At 39.3% G+C, this 19,694-nt stretch overlaps 1 protein-coding gene across 2 annotated transcripts in view; it reads right to left on the bottom strand.

The window, feature by feature from the left end:
• The window catches only part of LOC116245523 (polynucleotide 3'-phosphatase ZDP), a 32,951-nt gene that overhangs the window by 698 nt on the left and 12,559 nt on the right, over positions 1 to 19,694 (bottom strand). The window contains exons 9-11 of one of the 2 annotated variants that reach the window (XM_031617025.2): positions 19,354 to 19,469; positions 10,756 to 10,825; positions 2,621 to 2,882 (exon numbers count right to left, since the gene is read on the bottom strand). In XM_031617025.2, the coding sequence (XP_031472885.1) occupies positions 2,847 to 2,882; positions 10,756 to 10,825; positions 19,354 to 19,469 (222 nt within the window). In that variant the 3' untranslated portion in view covers positions 2,621 to 2,846. Of the gene's footprint in view, positions 1 to 2,620; positions 2,883 to 10,755; positions 10,826 to 19,353; positions 19,470 to 19,694 lie in introns of those variants that run through there. The other variant, XM_031617024.2, reaches the window with a different exon arrangement.

Below are 19,694 nucleotides of genomic sequence, written 5' to 3'. Positions count from 1 at the left end.
ACATGTCTACAGCAGGGAGTCCACCTGCTTCGGAAGTCTTCTCCAGCTACCTAGAGTCATTTTTCAAAGGGCTCCATGGCAAATTAATCGCCCTTATATTGCAAAAGTCTACTTGTGCTTGTACTAGGGCAGGAACAAATTAACCACACAAAAGCAAGTGTCTCAAGGCTGTTAAAGTCTGTAAACATTTCCAGATAATAGAGACAACTACATGCATGGATCCCACGTAGATGTTAAATTGTAATAAAAATTTTTATATTTCTTATTTTTCTTCTTGTATATATATAAACCTCATCTATTGTAATCTCTTTGAGAGCAAGTTGATGAATTAAATGTACTGTTTCAGCCTGAGTGTATCAGTGTGTTGTTAGGGCCATAGATTTTGTATCTATATCTTCCTTTTCTTGTGTGTGACTCAGTAATCAGTATATTTGGTGTGGAAGATATAGATTTGTATCCATATGTACTTCCCTTGCAAGTTGCATGGTATCAGAGTCTGTCATGTATACGTTCAAGTTGGGGAGTACGCCATGGAAGAACTGAGTTCACTGCTGGAGCAAATTGCTGGCTGTTTGCTGACTGGTTGTTGATACATCAGTGTGGATCTTCACCAGTAAGCCTGGGCATCGGGCCAGGTACCCAACGGATACCCAGGCAGGGGTGGGCTCGATAAGTTTTTTTTAATTTTATTCTTGTTGATTTTTATATATAATTATAATACTTTATTATAATTAATTATATTTATATATTATTTTACATTAAAACATATATTTTTTAATTTTCACCGGGCTGAGCCCGGGCTCAAGTTTCAGGTATCGGACCGGCCGAAAACCGACTCCTTAGCAAGCCGGGCTGGCCCGATGCCCAAGCCTATTCACCAATCCTACAGGTGATGTTAAAAGGATTCCCTCTCAGCATCATCAAGGCATTAAGGGTGACTGGCAGATTGTGTAGAGCTGGACCATCCGCTCAGCAAATTCAAGCCTCCTATTCTGGTGTGTCATGGTTCTTATGGCCAGACTTTGTCTTCACAAAACGGAGGAAAAGGAATCTCTCACTTTTCAACCATTCCTTAAGCTTTCCCCTACCAACTATGTGAATTGGGTTTCTACTATGACGTATCACATAGGAGGTAAAGGCTTCTTGGGATTTACCGATGGATCCAAAAGTGAGCCGAAAGTAAATCTTACTAAGACAGTTGATGGCAAAACAAAAGAATTAGAAGGGGCAGAAAAAGAGAAACCAATTAAAGGATAAAAAAAAATGGAAGGAATCGAACATAAACCATCACAAGGTTAAGACAAATAAAATTACTTATATAACACAAACACACACACACACACACACACACAGACAGATATATATATATATATATATATATGCCCTCGTCGCACCCGCACCCAATCTTTTTGGAACTTGCCGCATCCCACACCTGCATCCCCACCCACACTAGTACCTACAACCTGCACCCATGTGACAAAGGCTAGAAGACAACTGCTCGAATCATTTTCAATATTCTGCTCATACAAAACAACATTCTTGGAAGTCTCGATGCACCTACTAGTAAGATCAACACTGGTATCCTTTGGAGTGATCTACAGATCCTACAAACTTACATTTGGCATGAAAATTGTTTTTGACGAGTCAATATGTACATAACAAATGTACCAAAAAACGTGACAACTCATCATAAGATAGGGGACTTATAGTCCAATATTGACATAGGGAGACGGTTTATAACATAAACCCACGTGAAAAACCTCTGTCCAAAGAGATGGGCACATGAATGTCATGTAACATACCCATTGCACTCTCTACAATATGTCTGAGCTTCCCCTCCACAAACCCATTTTGTTGTGGGGTATGTGGGGAAGAAACTTGCCAACTTATTCCATTATTATGAAAAAAGATAACAAATTCATTTGATGAATACTCTTCTCCACCATCACATTGTAAGTGCCTGACATTATAGGAAAACTTAGTTTGGACCATTAGGTAGAAGGCTCAAAATATTTGGAACACCTCATGCTTATGCTTCATAAAATCTATCCAAGTATATCGAAACTAAGAATCAATGGAAATAACATAGTATCGACTTCTAGATAAAGAAGAAACCAGAGCAGGTCTCTAAACATCATAACATGCTATTTCAAATAGCTTAAAATCTCTTTTATCGATAACATGGAAAGGAAGAACATTATACTTGCAGAGTTAACAACTTAAACACTTATTTTCTGAAAAAAAAAAGTAAACTTTGCAACAAGACTAACACACGTTCTCTTGTGAATCATAGTTGGCAAAGTCGTGAATTGGACTCGGATCGGGAAGCATGGTCACCGGGCCGATGAGTTGACTCGGCAACTCAGCCAAGTCAAGCCATAAATCTTTGCATTGTATTTTCTACTACAAATTAATGAAAATTTCAATAATATTTATGAAATTACAACCAAATGCCAACTACAGATGATCAAATCATTTTAATTTATGAGAATTAAACCTACATTATAATTACACAACTACAAAAAACAAAACAACTAATGTTTGGACTTAGGAGTAAAAAGATCATCAGATAAAGAGAGTGAAGACTTGGATATAGGGTTGGGTGCACTACCAACCTGAGCAATGGAATAATCCTTGTTGCACTGAAAACATGTGGGTACTCTTCTTTGATTCCCTGCATTATTTCCACCTAGAATATTGGGGGTAGGGAATGCCACCCCCTCCTTTCTTAAACTGGCCTCAACCTCTGCCTTCCTGATTTTCTCCACTCCCCCATCCAAAATGTGTACAAGTATATGTGTCAAGCACTTAAATGTCAAATTAGCTGTGTCATTTTCCTCTGCTTATTATTTCATAGTATTCTCATCTTGGAGTAGCTTTGCCTATAACACATCAAAAGTAGGGAGCTGATGTAAGCATTGTAGTGGTTTAGTAAGCATATTAAAATCAGGACCCAGACCATTGATGATGTTGCGTAATAGGGAAGGGGAGAACGAGAGAAAGAAAGAGAGAGAGAGAGGCGGTAAAACTTCTTACTCAATCTCGTACACTAATCTCTACTAAAAGAGAGATTAGGGCACGGCTGTAACAGTTACAAACGGAGGACACATAAAATATTGAAATGACATAAGAGAACCCTAACTTCTAAATATTCAACTAACTACCACATTTAAAGCCAAACTTTCTACTTTCAACACTCCCCCTCAAGCTGGAGCATAGATGTCAACCATGCTCAGCTTGTCACAACATCTAGAGAAATCACCAATCGGAAGAGCTTTCGTAAACATATCTGCGGCTTGGTCTTCAGAAGCTACATGAACTGTAGACACTACACCTTCTTTTATAAGATCACGAATGTAATGACAATCCACCTCAATGTGCTTAGTTCTTTCATGAAATACTGGATTGTTTGCAATATAAGTAGCAGCCTTGTTATCACAATACATTCTCATAGGAAGAGGAACATGAATACTCATATTCGTTAGCATAGATTTAATCCACGTCATCTCAGTAGCTGTTTGAGCCATTGCTCTATATTCAGATTCTGCACTTGATCTAGAGACCACATTTTGTTTCTTGCTTCTCCATGATATGAGATTACCCCCAACAAAGACACAGAAGCCAGTTGTTGACCTTCTATCATCAACAGACCCTGCATAGTCAGCATCACTGTAAGCAACAACATCTAGATATTCACCTTTCTTAAAGAAGAGACCTCTGCCTGGGGAAGATTTTAGATATTTCAACACCATCAACGCCACATCCCAGTGGACTTTTCTAGGTTTTTCCATAAACTGACTTAATTTTCCAACAGCAAAGCTAATATCTGGTCTTGTTACAGTAACATAAAGCAGTTTTCCAATAAGAGACCTGTAAGATCGGGAATCTACTAGTTCTGATTGATCATCATGAAGATGAATACGAGGATTCATCGGGAGATTAGCCGGCTTGGTCCCTAGCATCCCTGTGTCTTGCAGAAGATCAAGGACATACTTCCTTTGAGACAATGCTACACCTTCTTTGTTCTCCACAACTTCAATTCCAAGAAAATATCTCAAGTGACCAAGATCCTTCGTGACAAAATGTTTTTGAAGGAAGGCCTTAGTAACAGATATTTCTTGACCACAATCACCTGTCAGAATAATGTCATCAACATATACTATCATGACAACAATACCTGTAGAGGTCTTCTTGATGAATAGAGAATGATCCAAAGGAGATCGTTCAAATCCACACTGTGAAACTACCTCTGATAATTTGTGGAACCATGCCCTGGGACTTTGTTTAAGTCCATAGATAGCCTTCTTCAACCGACACACTTTACTACACTCCCCCTGTTTCTCGAACCCTGGAGGTTGTTGCATATACACGGTCTCCTCAAGATCACCATACAAAAAGGCATTCTTCACATCAAGCTGATACATAGGCCAATCCGAGTGAACCGCAACTGAAATAATAAGACGAATAGTGCCCAATCTTGCCACTGGAGAGAACGTCTCAAAGAAGTCAACCCCGTATGTCTGAGTGTAACCTTTAGCCACTAATCGAGCCTTGTATCGCTCTAATGATCCATCTGAATGATATTTGACTGTAAATACCCATTTGGCGCCAACAATGTCACAGTCGTCAGGTGGATCGACCAACTCCCAGGTACCACGCTGTACGAGGGCATCCATCTCATCTTGCATAGCTGTTCGCCATTTACAATCGAGTAAGGCCTGTTGATGACTAGTTGGGACTGTATGAACTGCCATAGCCTTAAGAAACTGTTGTAAGTTATCATCAAGATGGGCAGTGGAAACAAAGTGAGAGATAGGATGCATGGTACACTGTCTCTTGCCTTTGCGCAGGGCTATAGGCAAGTCATTTGAAGGAACAACATCAGGTATACTTACTTCAGTGGAGCTCACATCTTGAGAAGAGTCTGATGGTCGACCATGAGAGGGGTCCTGTCGCCGAGTGTAGACCAATGGAGGATCCTGAAACCTATTCATAGTCAGCGTAGGAGATGGAAAGGATTGCAACGGGATAGGTGGGATAGGTAAAGGGATAGGACATGGCATTTCAGATGATGTAGAGGTAAGAGGATTAAAGTAAGACCGCTCCTCGAAAAAAGTGACATCCGCACTGATATACTCTTTGTGAGTTACCGGATCAAAGCACTTGTACCCTTTTTGGTTTCGGGGGTAGCCAATGAACACACACTTAATGGCTTGAGCAGCAAGTTTATCACGTTTAGGCCCAAGAATATGAACAAAACAGGTACAACCAAAAACTTTTGGTGCAACGGAAAACAAGCTTCGATTGGGATAAACAAGTTTAATAGGTACTTTGTTGTCAATGGAGGATGATGGCAAACGATTGGTCAGGTAACAAGACATGAGAATGGCATCACCCCATAAGTATGCAGGTACGTGATTATGAAGCATTAGGGTTCGAGCAAGAGTTAGAAGTTGCCGATGTTTTCGTTCGGCAACTCCATTCTGTTGTGAGGTATGAGGACATGTAAATTGGGGAGAGATACCATTTTCAGCATAAAAGGTCATTAAGATAGATGATTTGAACTCAAGAGCATTATCAGTGCGAATACACTTAACCACAGAACTAAATTGAGTCTTTATTTCAATAATCAAGTTTTTGAGAATACAAATTACTTCAGACCTTTCCTTCAACAGGAATACCCAACTGACTCGAGAATAATCATCAACAACGACAAGAAAGTACCTAAACCTATCTCGGCTAGCAACCCTGCTAGGCCCCCACACATCAACATGAAGAAGATCAAATAACCCTTGACTTGAAGGACTAAGACTCGAAGGAAAACTACTACGTGTGTGCTTGCCAAGTTGACATGCCTCACACTGGAAAGACTCTGGAACTGAAAGTTTAGGCAGGAGAGAACGAAGCTTGGGTGCTGAAGGGTGACCAAGCCGGAGATGCCACTGGAAGATTGTAGACTCTGATGTAGACGCGGTAGCTGCAAGACCCATTGGAGCCGACAGGATGTAGACTCCCCCTTTCTCATAGCCGCCACCAATCGTCTTCCCAGTTTGCAAGTCCTGAAATGAGCATGAACCAGGGTCAAAAATAACACGACAGTGTAAATCAGTAGTCAACTGTTTAACCGAGAGTAAATGAGATGGAAAGTTAGGAGCATATAAAACATGTGAAATAGTCATAGACTGAGAAAGTTTCACATTTCCATAGCCCAATACGGGTGACAGTCTACCATCTGCAATTTTGACATGACGTGGCTGAGGAAATTTATGTAGAGTAGTAAACCACCCAGGGCTACTGCAGAAATGTCTCGATGCTCCTGAATCAATAATCCACAAAGTACCTGAGTCAGATGTGGAAGGACCCGCTGAAAAGGCTCGATCGGTCAACGCTATAGAAGCTGAAGCCTGTGAGGCTTTGTGCGCTAAAAATTGCTCGTACTCAACTCTGTCAATGCTGACTGTAACTGTCTCTGGCGCTATACTAGACGAAGCGTCCTCCACTGTAGGAGTGGCAGTCTGTGCAGAACCCATAGATAAGTGAGTAGGACTCTTGCCCTGTTTGATGACTATATTTCTTCCTTGCGACAAAGAGGATGGGCGACCATGTTTATCCCAACAGCGATCCTCTAAGTGTCCAATCTTTCCACAATAGGTACATTGGAACCTCCCACGGCCCCCAGTTCCACGACCTATATTTCTTCCTCTGACACTATAGGTGGAGCTATGACCGCGACCACCCCCCACAGCAAGAGCAGAAGCAGAGGTAGGCGTCACACCAGTTGGTTGAGACAGGCTAACAGCAAGACGGCTAAGTCTGTTGTATGCATCAGAGAGCTCAGGAATTTCACTTCCAGTGAGCATTTGATCCTTAGCAGAAGCATACTCAGGGGAGAGACCAGCAAGAAACTTCGCAACCATAGTAGGTTCAAAATGTGACTTATAACACGATTTGCAAGGAGGACGCAAAAATTTCAGACGTTCATAAGTAGCTTTCACTGTTGCAAAGTATTGAGATAAATCTTGATTTCCCTGTCGGAGGTTGTGCAACTCTTCTTCAATTTGAAGGATTTTACTTACATTCTTATCTTGAGAATATGTCTGTCTAAGGAAGTCCCACATCTCCTTCGCAGTAGTATAGTAAGTAATAGTAGAAGCAATTTGGGGTTGGACACTATTCATAATCCAAGACATAACCATGCTGTCGTCCTCTTCCCAGGTTATGTACTTGTCTGTCTTGTTAAGAGGTTCATCCTCTTCAATAATGTGTCTCTTTCGATGTCCTTTTACTGACAACATAAAGGATCTAGACCACAACTCATAGTTGTGTCCATCTAATTTAACTGTAGATCCATAGGAAAAGGGATTTCCAACTCCTTTATGATCATTACCACCCTCCAATCTTTGGTTCTCAGCCATCATAAATCACAGCAAGAATGGGACGACCAAAATGAAATATATATATATGCAGCAATTTCACGCAGCCTTCAGGAACAGAACAAAGAACAGTCACGCAGCCTCTTTCAACAACCCCCAAAACAGCAAGGAAAAAGGAGAAAACGGACAACTTGCTGGAAAGAAAATTTGCTGAAACTACACAGGAAACGACAGGGAATAAACTTGCTGGAAAACAGAACTTATAAATGAAGTCTGCCGCTGCTTCTAACATTCCACATCTTGCGTAGATAAATTCTGCATCTATTTTGCTTCACCAGAATTTCTGATCATCCCTCAAACCACAACTACAGACAGCATATCAACGTTTCTTCAACACTTAAACGTTCAACACTCTAAACAGTATCCATGACCAGCACATAAAAAAATATCCAAATACTCCACGTGAGGATCTGATCACGCCTTCCACATAGGCGAGATCAGGTCCTCCTCTACACAGCAGAGAATATGAGATAAGTTAGAGATTACTCCAGCAACAGCTTGAGGTGTTCTCGTAAGTCTGAGATATTCTCGTATGCAAGATGGGCAAGAAACGATCACGCCAGAACACAGAGTCGATGACGCCAACAGCTTGAGTCGATCACGCCTGCAGCTTGAGCCGATCACGCCAGCAGCTTGAGTCGTGGCTCTGATACCATGTTGCGTAATAGGGAAGGGGAGAACGAGAGAAAGAAAGAGAGAGAGAGAGGCGGTAAAACTTCTTACTCAATCTCGTACACTAATCTCTACTAAAAGAGAGATTAGGGCACGGCTGTAACAGTTACAAACGGAGGACACATAAAATATTGAAATGACATAAGAGAACCCTAACTTTTAAATATTCAACTAACTACCACATTTAAAGCCAAACTTTCTACTTTCAACAGATGAGTTGTTGAACTTTGTCTTTGTCTGAAATAGCACTCTCAATGACTGCCAAGTGATCGGTGGTCCCCTTCATAGGACCTATAGACTCCATCGAACCTTTCCTTAAATTTCGGAATTCTTTCTTCAATAACAAAACTTGTGCCTCCCATATCTATATGTTTGAGATAGATGACTCCACAATCCTTCTGCAGTATAGTCATCTGAGGAGTGGCCAACACTTTTTGGGAAAGTGTTAACGTGATGTAAGTGCCCAAAGACTGATCACGCTTTCTCCATGTTGTGTATTCTAAATTTTTCATAGGCTTGGAAGATGTAGTACCCTTCTCATCCTTAGTTTCCTAAACAATAAACTATGGTGTGTGGGAGTAGAACCATCAAGATGCTCATTGAGATCCTAGCTCTATATAAAGGAAGTATTTGCCTCTTCCAAGTCAAGAAATTGGAATGGGTGAGCTTTACAGTGACAACTGGCAAGTTGATTCAAGAAAGTGGTAGACAGACCGGAACTTAAAAAAGAATTCATCACGATAAAAATGAAAACAAGAGGAAACCAAGAATATAAGACAATATGAAAAATTTCACCTTAATCAATCAGCAGACCCTCAATGGGCCTAATTGGACAAATATATTTGCAAGGTGGGAACTTGTTTTCCTTTTTTTTTCTGCTGGAAGAGAAACAAGTTTCAGGGACAAAGGGCAGAACTAGTAGAGTCTACTTGTCCACAGTATGCTGAAAGTTGTGTCCGATAAATACCTATTTTCTACTGCTGATTGAAAAAAGAAGAGTAAGAGCAAAAAACAACCAAGAATAACATGAAAGGACTTAACAAAAGAACAATGTTATCTCAGATCAGGAATCACAAAGAAAGCTTACAACACTTGGAAACAAGAGGAAGTAAAAACAGTTGGAAGTACAGACTTCTGAACAAGGCCGTTGATCAGGATCAGATTCAACAATGCCATTTTCTTATTTAGGAGAAGAACAGAACAGATTGCAAAAGGTAAGCAAGGAAGAATGTGGTTCTCGACAGAAAGCAACAGCCCAAGACGACAGAAAAGTAGGAGACTCTGAAATTTAAGAATAGACGACAGAAAAGATAGGGAGAGAGAAAGACTTAGGAATCACACGATTCAGCAACAGAAATAAAGGAAAAGAAGGAAGGATTCAATCTCTTGACTGGAAGAACAAAACTTGGATCTCTTTGTGCATACCTTCAGTAGAATCTAGCAAAACTGGCTCCATGAAAGATTCTAGATATCTTGCTTCTTTGAATTACCTTAGTTCACACTTAATATGAGCAGAAAACAGAGAAGAAGGAAAAGAGGGATGATGCAAGGTTGGGGCAGCGATTAACCCAGCATGCCTCTAAACCCTATATTTTATTACCTAAATACAATTACACCATTGACAAAAAATATGACACAACATAAATATTACATGTATGCCACTAATTAAACATCTCTAAAACAAGACAGAATAAACATACAAGTCAGACATGAATCAGACGATCTGGATCCAGATCCAGACGTGGATCTTAATACTAATTACCTGTCCCAGAAGACAAACAACTAGAGGAGGTTCTAGAGATAATATAAATACAGAACTGTATATTAGAATATTTAAAGACATACAAGGTCACCCCACAGATTTGTTATCTACGAATTTTCCTTCTCTCAAATTTATGCAAAGTTTAGCTATCATCCACTCATATAATGAACCTGATGAAGCTGCACTAGATTCTAAGAGAGAAACCATGAATGTCAAACTCCATGCTGTATAAAAATGCAAAACTTGGGAAGCACCAAACCTCTTACAAGTTCAAGGTTTTTCAAGTGTTGCACCAAACTGAACATAATTGATATCTATGCTCCAAATTGAGGAGTATTGAGTAATAATACACGTTATTGTGAAGGGGTAGATAGAATTTATATTTATGTGATCTTCTTTTAGGAACTTCTTAAATATGTTGGATGTCATTATAATTTTTTACTAATCCCTACTTAAAGAAGGGATTAGACCTAATAGGGATCACAATGGATTACTCTCTCTCTCTCTCTCTCTCTCTCTCTCTCTCTCTCTCTCCTCTTCTCTTCTTCTTTCCTTCCATTCTACTTATTTTCTTGTAGTTTATCTTCACAAGGTATGTTCATTACAATAAAAATACATCCGAATCAAAATTGAACAATTAGAACCATATTTTTTCAGGGTAAACATGCTTAGCTGGACATGTGGATCAAAGACAAGAAAGGTGATACACCAAAAAAGTTCCAACTGAGGAGACACCAGTGGACTAGCATTCTTAGGGAGCAAACCAGGTCTTTGAAAAACTGGCTTTCGATAAACATGTACAGGTATATGACAAGATCTAGTAGAAAACACATTACACTACCCAAATGAATAAGCATAAGAAAAATATAAGAGACAGCAAGACTACACCTTAGCAAAACCTATATCAGCATCACTATGATCATTGACTCTCCCTGCAGCATCTCCGACATAAAAGGAACTGAAAGACAAGTAAAGGCACATTTTAAGTGAATTTTTTAATAGAAAAGTCACAAAATAAGCAACAAATTGGAGGCGAACAACCAAATCCAGAATGAAATATACAAAGCAGACCCTGAAACTCAAACTCCAAATTGTAATGTCCATGGTAGTTGGTAAACCAAAGTTGATTCCAATCCCCACTTGAGACTTCCTACAACATCCCCTCTCTCCAATCATGAAATTATAGAAACATCAGATTGAAGGTACATCTCGCCTAGCATAAAACATGCATATTACGTTATTTAAGGTGTAAAGTAAGACCAGAATTAGAGTGGCAACATCTCCTCTGGCCAAGCAATTCAATTGTTGAGAGTAAATAAAGGACATAGGTAGTGATTAGCACATACATTAAAATAAGGAGAGGCTTCTTTATAAAATAGGGAGAGGCTTCTTTATATGTTTAATTATTTGTTGGATTTAGATGTGATTTTCTTTGCAGCCATACCTCATCTCTATTCTAAGGGATATTAGGGTTAATCAATGAATTATTTTTCACTCCCAATATTCTGCAACATGGTATCAGAGCTGCCATGCCTGGGAGTCTCTGACGCATAAATTTTTTTATCCTCTTCCTCAATCTTCTTCTTCCTTTCTTTCTCTTCCACTTTCGTCTCTTCAATTTTTCTCTCTCGTACTGCTTGTTTTACTGCCTCTGATACGAAGATTATTTTAGAGCAGTAAGACTTCCATGGAGCAATCAGTCCCCTGGTTGCCTATATGCCTACTTCCAGGAGACGTGATATTTTGGGTAGATGTCTCACTTCACACTGCTGATTGTTTTTGGACGATTCTGATGTCAAATCTATATCAGTTCTGTAAGTTGAAGTGTGGATTTGGGTCTGGAAATATCATGCCTGCACAAACTTCTTTCGTCTCCGTTTCTCAATAATCAAGTCATGGACCTGTCATGTGTTAAGTTTTGTGCGTATGAAGGCTCGGGTCTATTCAGACCCGATCCACTTGTTTTCTAATCCACACGCCTAAACATACTAGGCGGTGGCACTTCTGTAAATGTTATATAATTTGTGTACATTTTGTTATAACCTGATTAGGTTAATTCTTTAATATAGATTAAGGATCACACGTCTGTTAACGCCGGTGACTCTCTTCCTCCATTTGTCTTCTCTTCTATTTCTTCTTCTCATTCTACCTGATTTCAGACGGAGAGACATGAACAAGCAAAGATTCTTACATGGTATCAGAGCCAGGTTACCTCGTCCTCCGGTGAGTGGTTTCAGTTTGACGTGATTATCCCTAATCTGCCCTAAGTACTCATTTCTGGCGTGGATATCCCTCATTTCGGTTTCTGCCTTGAATCTTGTGTGATTTACTCTCATCGTTTGCCCTAAATTGATTTGCCCTAATTTCGGTTCGTTTTTGCCCTAATTCTGTTGCTGCACCAATCTGCCTCACGTTGCCTGCCCTAATCATCTTTCTTCAGTCATGGATCAGCGGACACCCTCTCTTCTATCCTCCAGCTTTCTCTCCCAACTTATCTCCCAAAAACTGAATCATAGTAACTATTTGACTTGGAAACGTCAAATTGTTCCATTTATTAAAAGTCATAGACTCTATGGGCATATCGATGGCACTACTCCAGCACCTCCAAAATATATTTACCGTGAAGTGAAGAAGACCGTAGTGGGAGATCAAGCTACTGGGGCTTCGGCTGGAAGTGAAACTAGCATTGAATATGATACTCTTACGGAAAGTAATCCTGAATATGATGTTTGGCTGGCCCACGACCAGTCACTTGTTGCATATATTACTTCTACCTTGTCAGAGGAGGTATTAGGAGGCATTGATGATGATTTAACAGCTTTAGAATTGTGGTCTACCCTTGCCACTACGTACTCTCAAGTATCGGAAGCACGGTTTCTGCAATTAAGAAGACAATTTCAGGATATCAAGCGTGGGACGCGTACAGTTTTGGAATATCTGAATGAAATAAAAAACGTAAGTGATCAACTTGTTGCCATTGGACATCCTGTCAGCGATAAAGACAAAGTGCAACAAGCCTTGAGTGGCCTGGGAACAGAGTTTGATATTTTTTGCACAGCCTTGGAGGTTTTACCTGTCCTTCCATCTTTTGAAGATCTGAAAGCCAAGTTATTTCAACACGAAGCTAGTCGTGTGCAGCGACAGAATATGATTTCTCCCAACAGCCACAATGTATTGATTACAGGGACACATGCATTGCAAGGGAATCGTACTCGCCATTGGACTCCTCAGGCAAGAATGGGAAGAGGGATTCTCCCGACACCACCAGGCATGAATACTACTGCCGCCACATCTAGAAGGGTTCCGACTTGCTTCTATTGTAATAAGAGGGGACATGTGAAATCAGAATGTTGGCACAATCCTCAGAATAAAAATAATCAAGTCAGGCGTGAAAACAAGGCAGCAGTAGGGTCAGTTTCATCCTCATCTAGCTCAAATCCAACATCAAATGTTTCATCGGAGGTGCAACAACTTCTTATGACAGCCTTGTCTAAGCTCCACTTGAAGCAAAATGAGCAAGGAGAGTGGTATGTGGACTCTGGAGCAGCAGCCCATGTTACTGGTGACACAGGTACTTTATCTAGTGTTTTCCCTTATTTAGATCAAGGCTCAGTTGTCACGGGAGATGGTTCCCATCACACAATATCGCACATTGGAAATGCACAAATATCTATGGGTTCCTCTTCCATTCCATTAAAGAATGTCCTTGTTGTTCCAAGTGTCAAGAAAAATATTATCTCAGTGTCCAAACTGATTGATGATACTCACTCCTCTGTTGAATTCACACCGTCTTCTGTTTATGTCAAGGATGCTCGAACCAAGAGGACGTTCGCTGAGGGCACTCGCAAAGGCAACATGTATGTTCTTGAAGAAGCTCCAAAGTTGTCAAAATCTCACCCTTCAGATCCATCCTTTTCAATTCATAGTGAAATCAATGTCGCAGAATATAATAAGCCATCCATTTGGCATGGTCGGTTAGCTCATTGTAGTCAGTCTTTTGTTCGAAGTCTTGTTGCAAACGGGCTCTTAGATAAGTCCAGTCTGAGTTCAGTCAGTGAGTTCAGCATGTGCTCGAGTTGTCATATCTGTAAGAGCCATGCCCTTCCTTTTCAATTAATAAATAAAAGAGCTTCAAAGGCTTTTGACACTATACATTCCGATGTTTGGGGGCCTGCTCCAATTCCTTCTTCTTCTGGGAGTAGATATTATGTTATTTTTATTGATTCATATTCCCGATATACTTGGATTCATTTCATGAAACACAAATCAGAAGTCTTCCGCCTGTTCACTCAATTTCATGCTTTGGTTCAGAATAAATATTCCAGCAATATTGTGCATTTTCAATGTGATGGTGGTGGTGAATTTATTTCTAGTGAATTTACTGAGTATCTACTAGATAATGGGATCACTAGACAAACTTCATGCCCCCATACACCTCAGCAAAACGGAATTGCTGAAAGGAAACATAGGCATATTGTTGAAAGCGCCCTTAGCATGATGCATGACACAGACTTACCTATGACATTGTGGACCGAGGCTTTTCATACAGCTGTTCATGCTATAAATCGACTGCCATTGGCTTTGCTTGATGGAAAATCTCCATTTTTTCTATTACATCAAGAACAGCCGTGTTATGAAGATTTACGTGTTTTTGGATGTGTGTGCTATGTGCATGTTGATGTTTCCTTACGAAACAAATTTCAAGATCGTGCTGTTTTGTGCAGATTTATAGGGTATGCAGAAAATTACAAGGGTTATAGATGTTACAACCCTAAAACTGGGCGTGTACATATTTCACGGCATGTTATTTTTTATGAAAGCAGGTTACAGGACTCCAAGGCAACTTCTCTAACACTCAAGGACAAAAATGAGTTTTATGATACTTGGTTACATGCTGAAATCTTAAGACAAGGGGCGGAAAAGTTGAATGAACACAAGGAGCAAGTTGTTAATGAACCCGAAACACCTATAAGTAGCTCCTTGGACAGCATGCCTCCATTTCCTCAGCCCAATGATCCACCTACATATAATCGGTTCTCAGGCCTGGTGTATTCTACGCGATCAGTTCCTACGGCAGATCCAACCGCAGTTCCACGCCAGTCACAACGCGTGAGACATCCTATTGATAGATGGGTGAGCTATAATAATTTTTCTTTGGATTTTCAGTTGTTTATGACAGAAGTCAACAAAAAGGTGGAACCAAAATCTTATCACCATGCGAGTAAGGAAAAATGTTGGGTTGAAGCTATGAATGAGGAAATGACAGCCTTGCATGAATGTCAAACTTGGCAGATTGTTCCTCGTCCAAATGATAAGAATGTTGTGGGTTCCAAGTGGGTTTACAAGCTGAAATATAAGCCAGATGGTAGCATTGATCGACATAAGGCGCGTCTTGTGGCACGCGGGTTCACTCAGCAATATGGGGAAGATTATGATGAAACATTCAGTCCAGTCATCAAGATGGGAACAATACGCGTGATTATTTCTCTTGCAGTCTCATATGGATGGCCTCTTTATCAGTTTAAAAATGCATTCCTTCATGGGATTCTTAAGGAAGAGGTTTACATGGAGCAACCTCCTGGCTATACTACTCATGATCCTCAACAATGGGTTTGTAAATTACAAAAATCTCTATATGGGTTGAAGCAAACTTCTAGATCATGGTTCGATCGTTTTTCTCATCATATACAACAAGTTGGTTTTCTCCGAAGCTCTCTCGATCACTCTTTGTTTATCTATCATTCCGGAGAAACTACCACTTGGTTGCTTATATATGTTGATGATATTGTTATCACTGGGAACTCGGCATCACATATATCCTATGTTAAAGATATGTTGAAGCAAGAATTCAAGATGAAGGATCTCGGCAAATTACGATATTTTTTGGGTGTTGAGCTTGACAGGACAAATGATAGATTGACTCTTACGCAGCACAAGTATACCCTTAATGTTTTGGACAAGGCAGACATGACTAATTGCAAACCCATAACTACTCCTAGTGTTCTAAACACTAAGTTGACTTCATCTAATGGAACTGCAGCATACTCCGATCCTACATTCTATCGCAACATTGTTGGTGTGTTACAATACCTCACTTTTACTCGCCCAGACATAGTATATGCTGTAAATCAGATTTCTCAGTTCATGCATGCCCCCACAGAAGGACATATGGATGCCGCTAAGCGGATATTGCGGTATCTCAAAGCTTCTCTTGGAGATGGACTAGTCTACACAAAATGCCCCAATGTTTCTCTTGGACATAGCATATATACATATACTGATGCAGACTGGGCAGGCGATCCCGATGATCGACGATCAGTTTCAGGTTTCTGTCTTTTTCTTGATTCTAATCTCATTTGTTGGAGCAGTAAAAAGCAGCGTGTTGTTGCACGATCCAGCACTGAGGCAGAGTACAGAGCAATGGCTGCAGGGACAGCTGAAGCATCATGGTTACGACATTTGCTTGGAGAGCTTAATCTTTCTATTGCCCAGTCATCATTACTATGTGACAATCAAAGTGCAATAAAAATTACCTTCAATCCCATTCTGCATCATCGTACCAAACACATAGAGATTGATCAATACTTCATCCGTCAGAAGGTTGAAGAAGCCGAGATTTTGCCTACTTATATATCCACCAGTGAACAGATAACTGATATCTTTACTAAAGGACTCACAGGGCAGCACTTTTGGGAATTGAAGAACAAGTTATGCATGGTCAAATCTCATGCACAACTTGAGGGGGGCTGTTTGTGCGTATGAAGGCTCGGGTCTATTTAGACCCGATCCACTTGTTTTCTAATCCACACGCCTAAACATACTAGGCGGTGGCACTTCTGTAAATGTTATATAATTTGTGTACATTTTGTTATAACCTGATTAGGTTAATTCTTTAATATAGATTAAGGATCACACGGCTGTTAACGCCGGTGACTCTCTTCCTCCATTTGTCTTCTCTTCTATTTCTTCTTCTCATTCTACCTGATTTCAGACGGAGAGACGTGAACAAGCAAAGATTCTTACATCATGGAGTTTTTGTTTGCTAGACTGCATTGCTTTTCTTATTGGACTGGTTGCTTAGTATCTTGAAGTCTTTATTATTGTCGCACAGATTTGGAGTGTTTTCTTAATTATCTCGATCATAAACATATTATTATCTTGATTGAATTTGTGATGCTGAATCTTGACGTGGGCGTTTTTCAGATCAGATTATTTCAGAATCTTTTATTCCCTCAAATCTGTCCTAATGCTGAAGCATTATAGTATCATCTGTTGGGTGGCAGATTTTGTCTCTTGCAGCTTTCAATATTGCTGACAGGTTCGTGGTGGTTGTTTTGAATCATGGCAACGGAGGACTCCAAAACTGAGCCTAAAACTAATATTCCAGCAGAACACAAAGTGTTTGTGAATCCATTTTCATATTGATCTTCTGCTGAATTGGATGAAAATAATTATAAAAATGGTCTACGATTTTTTCTTATGTCTGTGTCAGGACATTGGCACAAGCATATTCTTCTTGAACCAAAACCTACCAATAAAACATAAAATATGCTACATGGGTAGAGGATAATGACATTGTCATGTCCTGAATCATGAATGGTATTCAGTCCCACATTACAGACATCTAGTTTATTATTCTACATAAGCACTTTGTTACTACAGATGTTGGTCCTCTTAGGTACTTTTTAGGGATAAAAGTTGCAAGAAGTAGTGAAGGTATTGTTTTTTCTCAAGCGAAATGTTTTTGATTTGCTTCAAGAAACAAGGACACTCGGCTCCACCTATATATTGTGGACTTTGAGTAGGTAGATAGCAAATTATATTGCTCACCAATTGGTAAACTCCTATATGCTACAGTTACATGCCTCGATATCTCTCTAGTTTTGGGAAAGTAAAGTCAGTTTATGGAAAAACCAAGAAAATTTCATTGGAAAGCAGCCCTGATGGTACTCAAATATCTCAAGCCGATACAAAGAAGAGCACTATTGTAAGCAATTCACTTGATGTGATGGCCTTCACAGATGCTCACTATGTTGGATCAGTTGAAGATAGAATATTCATTTTCTAGATTTTGTATCTTTGTTGAGAAAAATCCGATTAGTTGGAGGAGTGAAAAGCAGTCAATGGTGCAAGATTGAGTGCAAAAATTTGAGTACAGAACTATGAGCCAAACTGCAGCTAGATAATTTGGGTAAAGACAATGTGTGCTAGCTTGAGGGTCAAGTCTCTTTTCTAGTGAGGGTGTATGTAACAACAAAGTAACCACCTATCTTGCTAATAATCTAGTCCTTTATGAAAGGACCAAACATATAAAGGCCAATTGTCACTACATCAAAGATATGGTGCAGGCAAGAAACATCTCTATCATTCATGTCTTGATTAACAATTAAATTGCCAATGTGTTTACTAAATTTCTACCTATCTCTGGGTTCTCTAAATGTTAGATACATATGCACCAGCATAAGGAAGAGTGTTGAAAGAAAATAAAAGACCGTAGGTAGTGATTAGCAAATACTTTAAAATAGGGAGAGGCTTCTTTATTATTTTTAATTCAATTTGTTGGACTTAGATGTAATTTTCTTTGTTGCCACCTATGTCACATGGGTGCAAGGTGCCAGTGCGGATGTGGCAATTTTCAAAAAAAAAAAAAATGCGGGTGTGGCGCTATATGTGTGTGTGTCTATGTGTGCGCACACGCTACGTCACATAGATATGGGTACAATCGTGTATATATAATATATATTATATTATATATATACATATATATATATATATATATATATATATATATATATATACACTATTAAAACTTTCATTTTTTCCATACCTTGATTTTTACTTGTTTAGTTGTTTATGACTTATGAGAAATTTAGTCTTTATGATAGAAGTTTTATTTAGAAATTAGAATTTATATTGAAGTTATTTAGAATCAAGAGACGGGAATTTCTCATTAATACAGTTTGTATGTAGTTATTTAACTGTTTAGTAGCCTTATTTATCCATATTTACATGTAAACTTCTTACATTAGAGCTAGTTTAGTCCGGTGTGCAGTTAAAATGGTCAATTTTGGCTCGATTCAGCCAACCGCACCGGATGTGTTGTGTCGGAGAAGCACCCAGCACCAGCATCGACATGAGTGCAACAGGGGTGCAACAGCCATTTTGGAGCACCAATATGCCATATGCCACCATCTAATCTCTATTTAAGAGAGATTAGGGTTAATTAATGAATGATTTTCTTCTCTCCCATCTCTCCCAATATTTTGCAACATCAAATATATATATATATATATATATATATATATATATATATATATATATATATAGTGTGTGTGTGTGTGTGTGTGTATTTTGCTGACAAATTGGCATTTTCAGCAACCTTCTTATACATTTACCACGAAATCATCCTATAAATAACTACTTAAGAAAAAGAAAAGAAAAACATAGGGGAAGACAAAGTTGAGTAGAGAAGCAAAGAAGTTTTACTGTTCCATATCAACTTCAATTCCTGAATTAAACTTTTGCTCCATTAGTCTCCACATTCCAGGCTTTGGCTTCCGAAACATGTCATCTTTTTGTTGCATCCCACAAGCAATGAAAACCTGCAGATAGGATAGGAGTAAGCTTCACACATGGATTTGTTTCAAACTTTATTGGAGAATACCTTCCATGAAATGTATAGAACAAGATTATTCAAGAACTTTTGGAGAATAAATAAAATGATATTGTAGCCATGCATTTAGCAGTATTTATGCTTCATAAAAGTCATGCTCAGCCAAGACGGAAAGTTAAGTCCATAAAACAGGACAGAAACAAAAAAACTAGCA

This window comes from Nymphaea colorata, chromosome 1 (assembly GCF_008831285.2).
Source record: "Nymphaea colorata isolate Beijing-Zhang1983 chromosome 1, ASM883128v2, whole genome shotgun sequence".
Taxonomy (NCBI): Eukaryota; Viridiplantae; Streptophyta; class Magnoliopsida; order Nymphaeales; family Nymphaeaceae; genus Nymphaea; species Nymphaea colorata.
The sequence above is the reverse complement of the archived record's forward strand: the minus strand, read 5'-3'. Positions and strand labels throughout refer to the sequence as shown.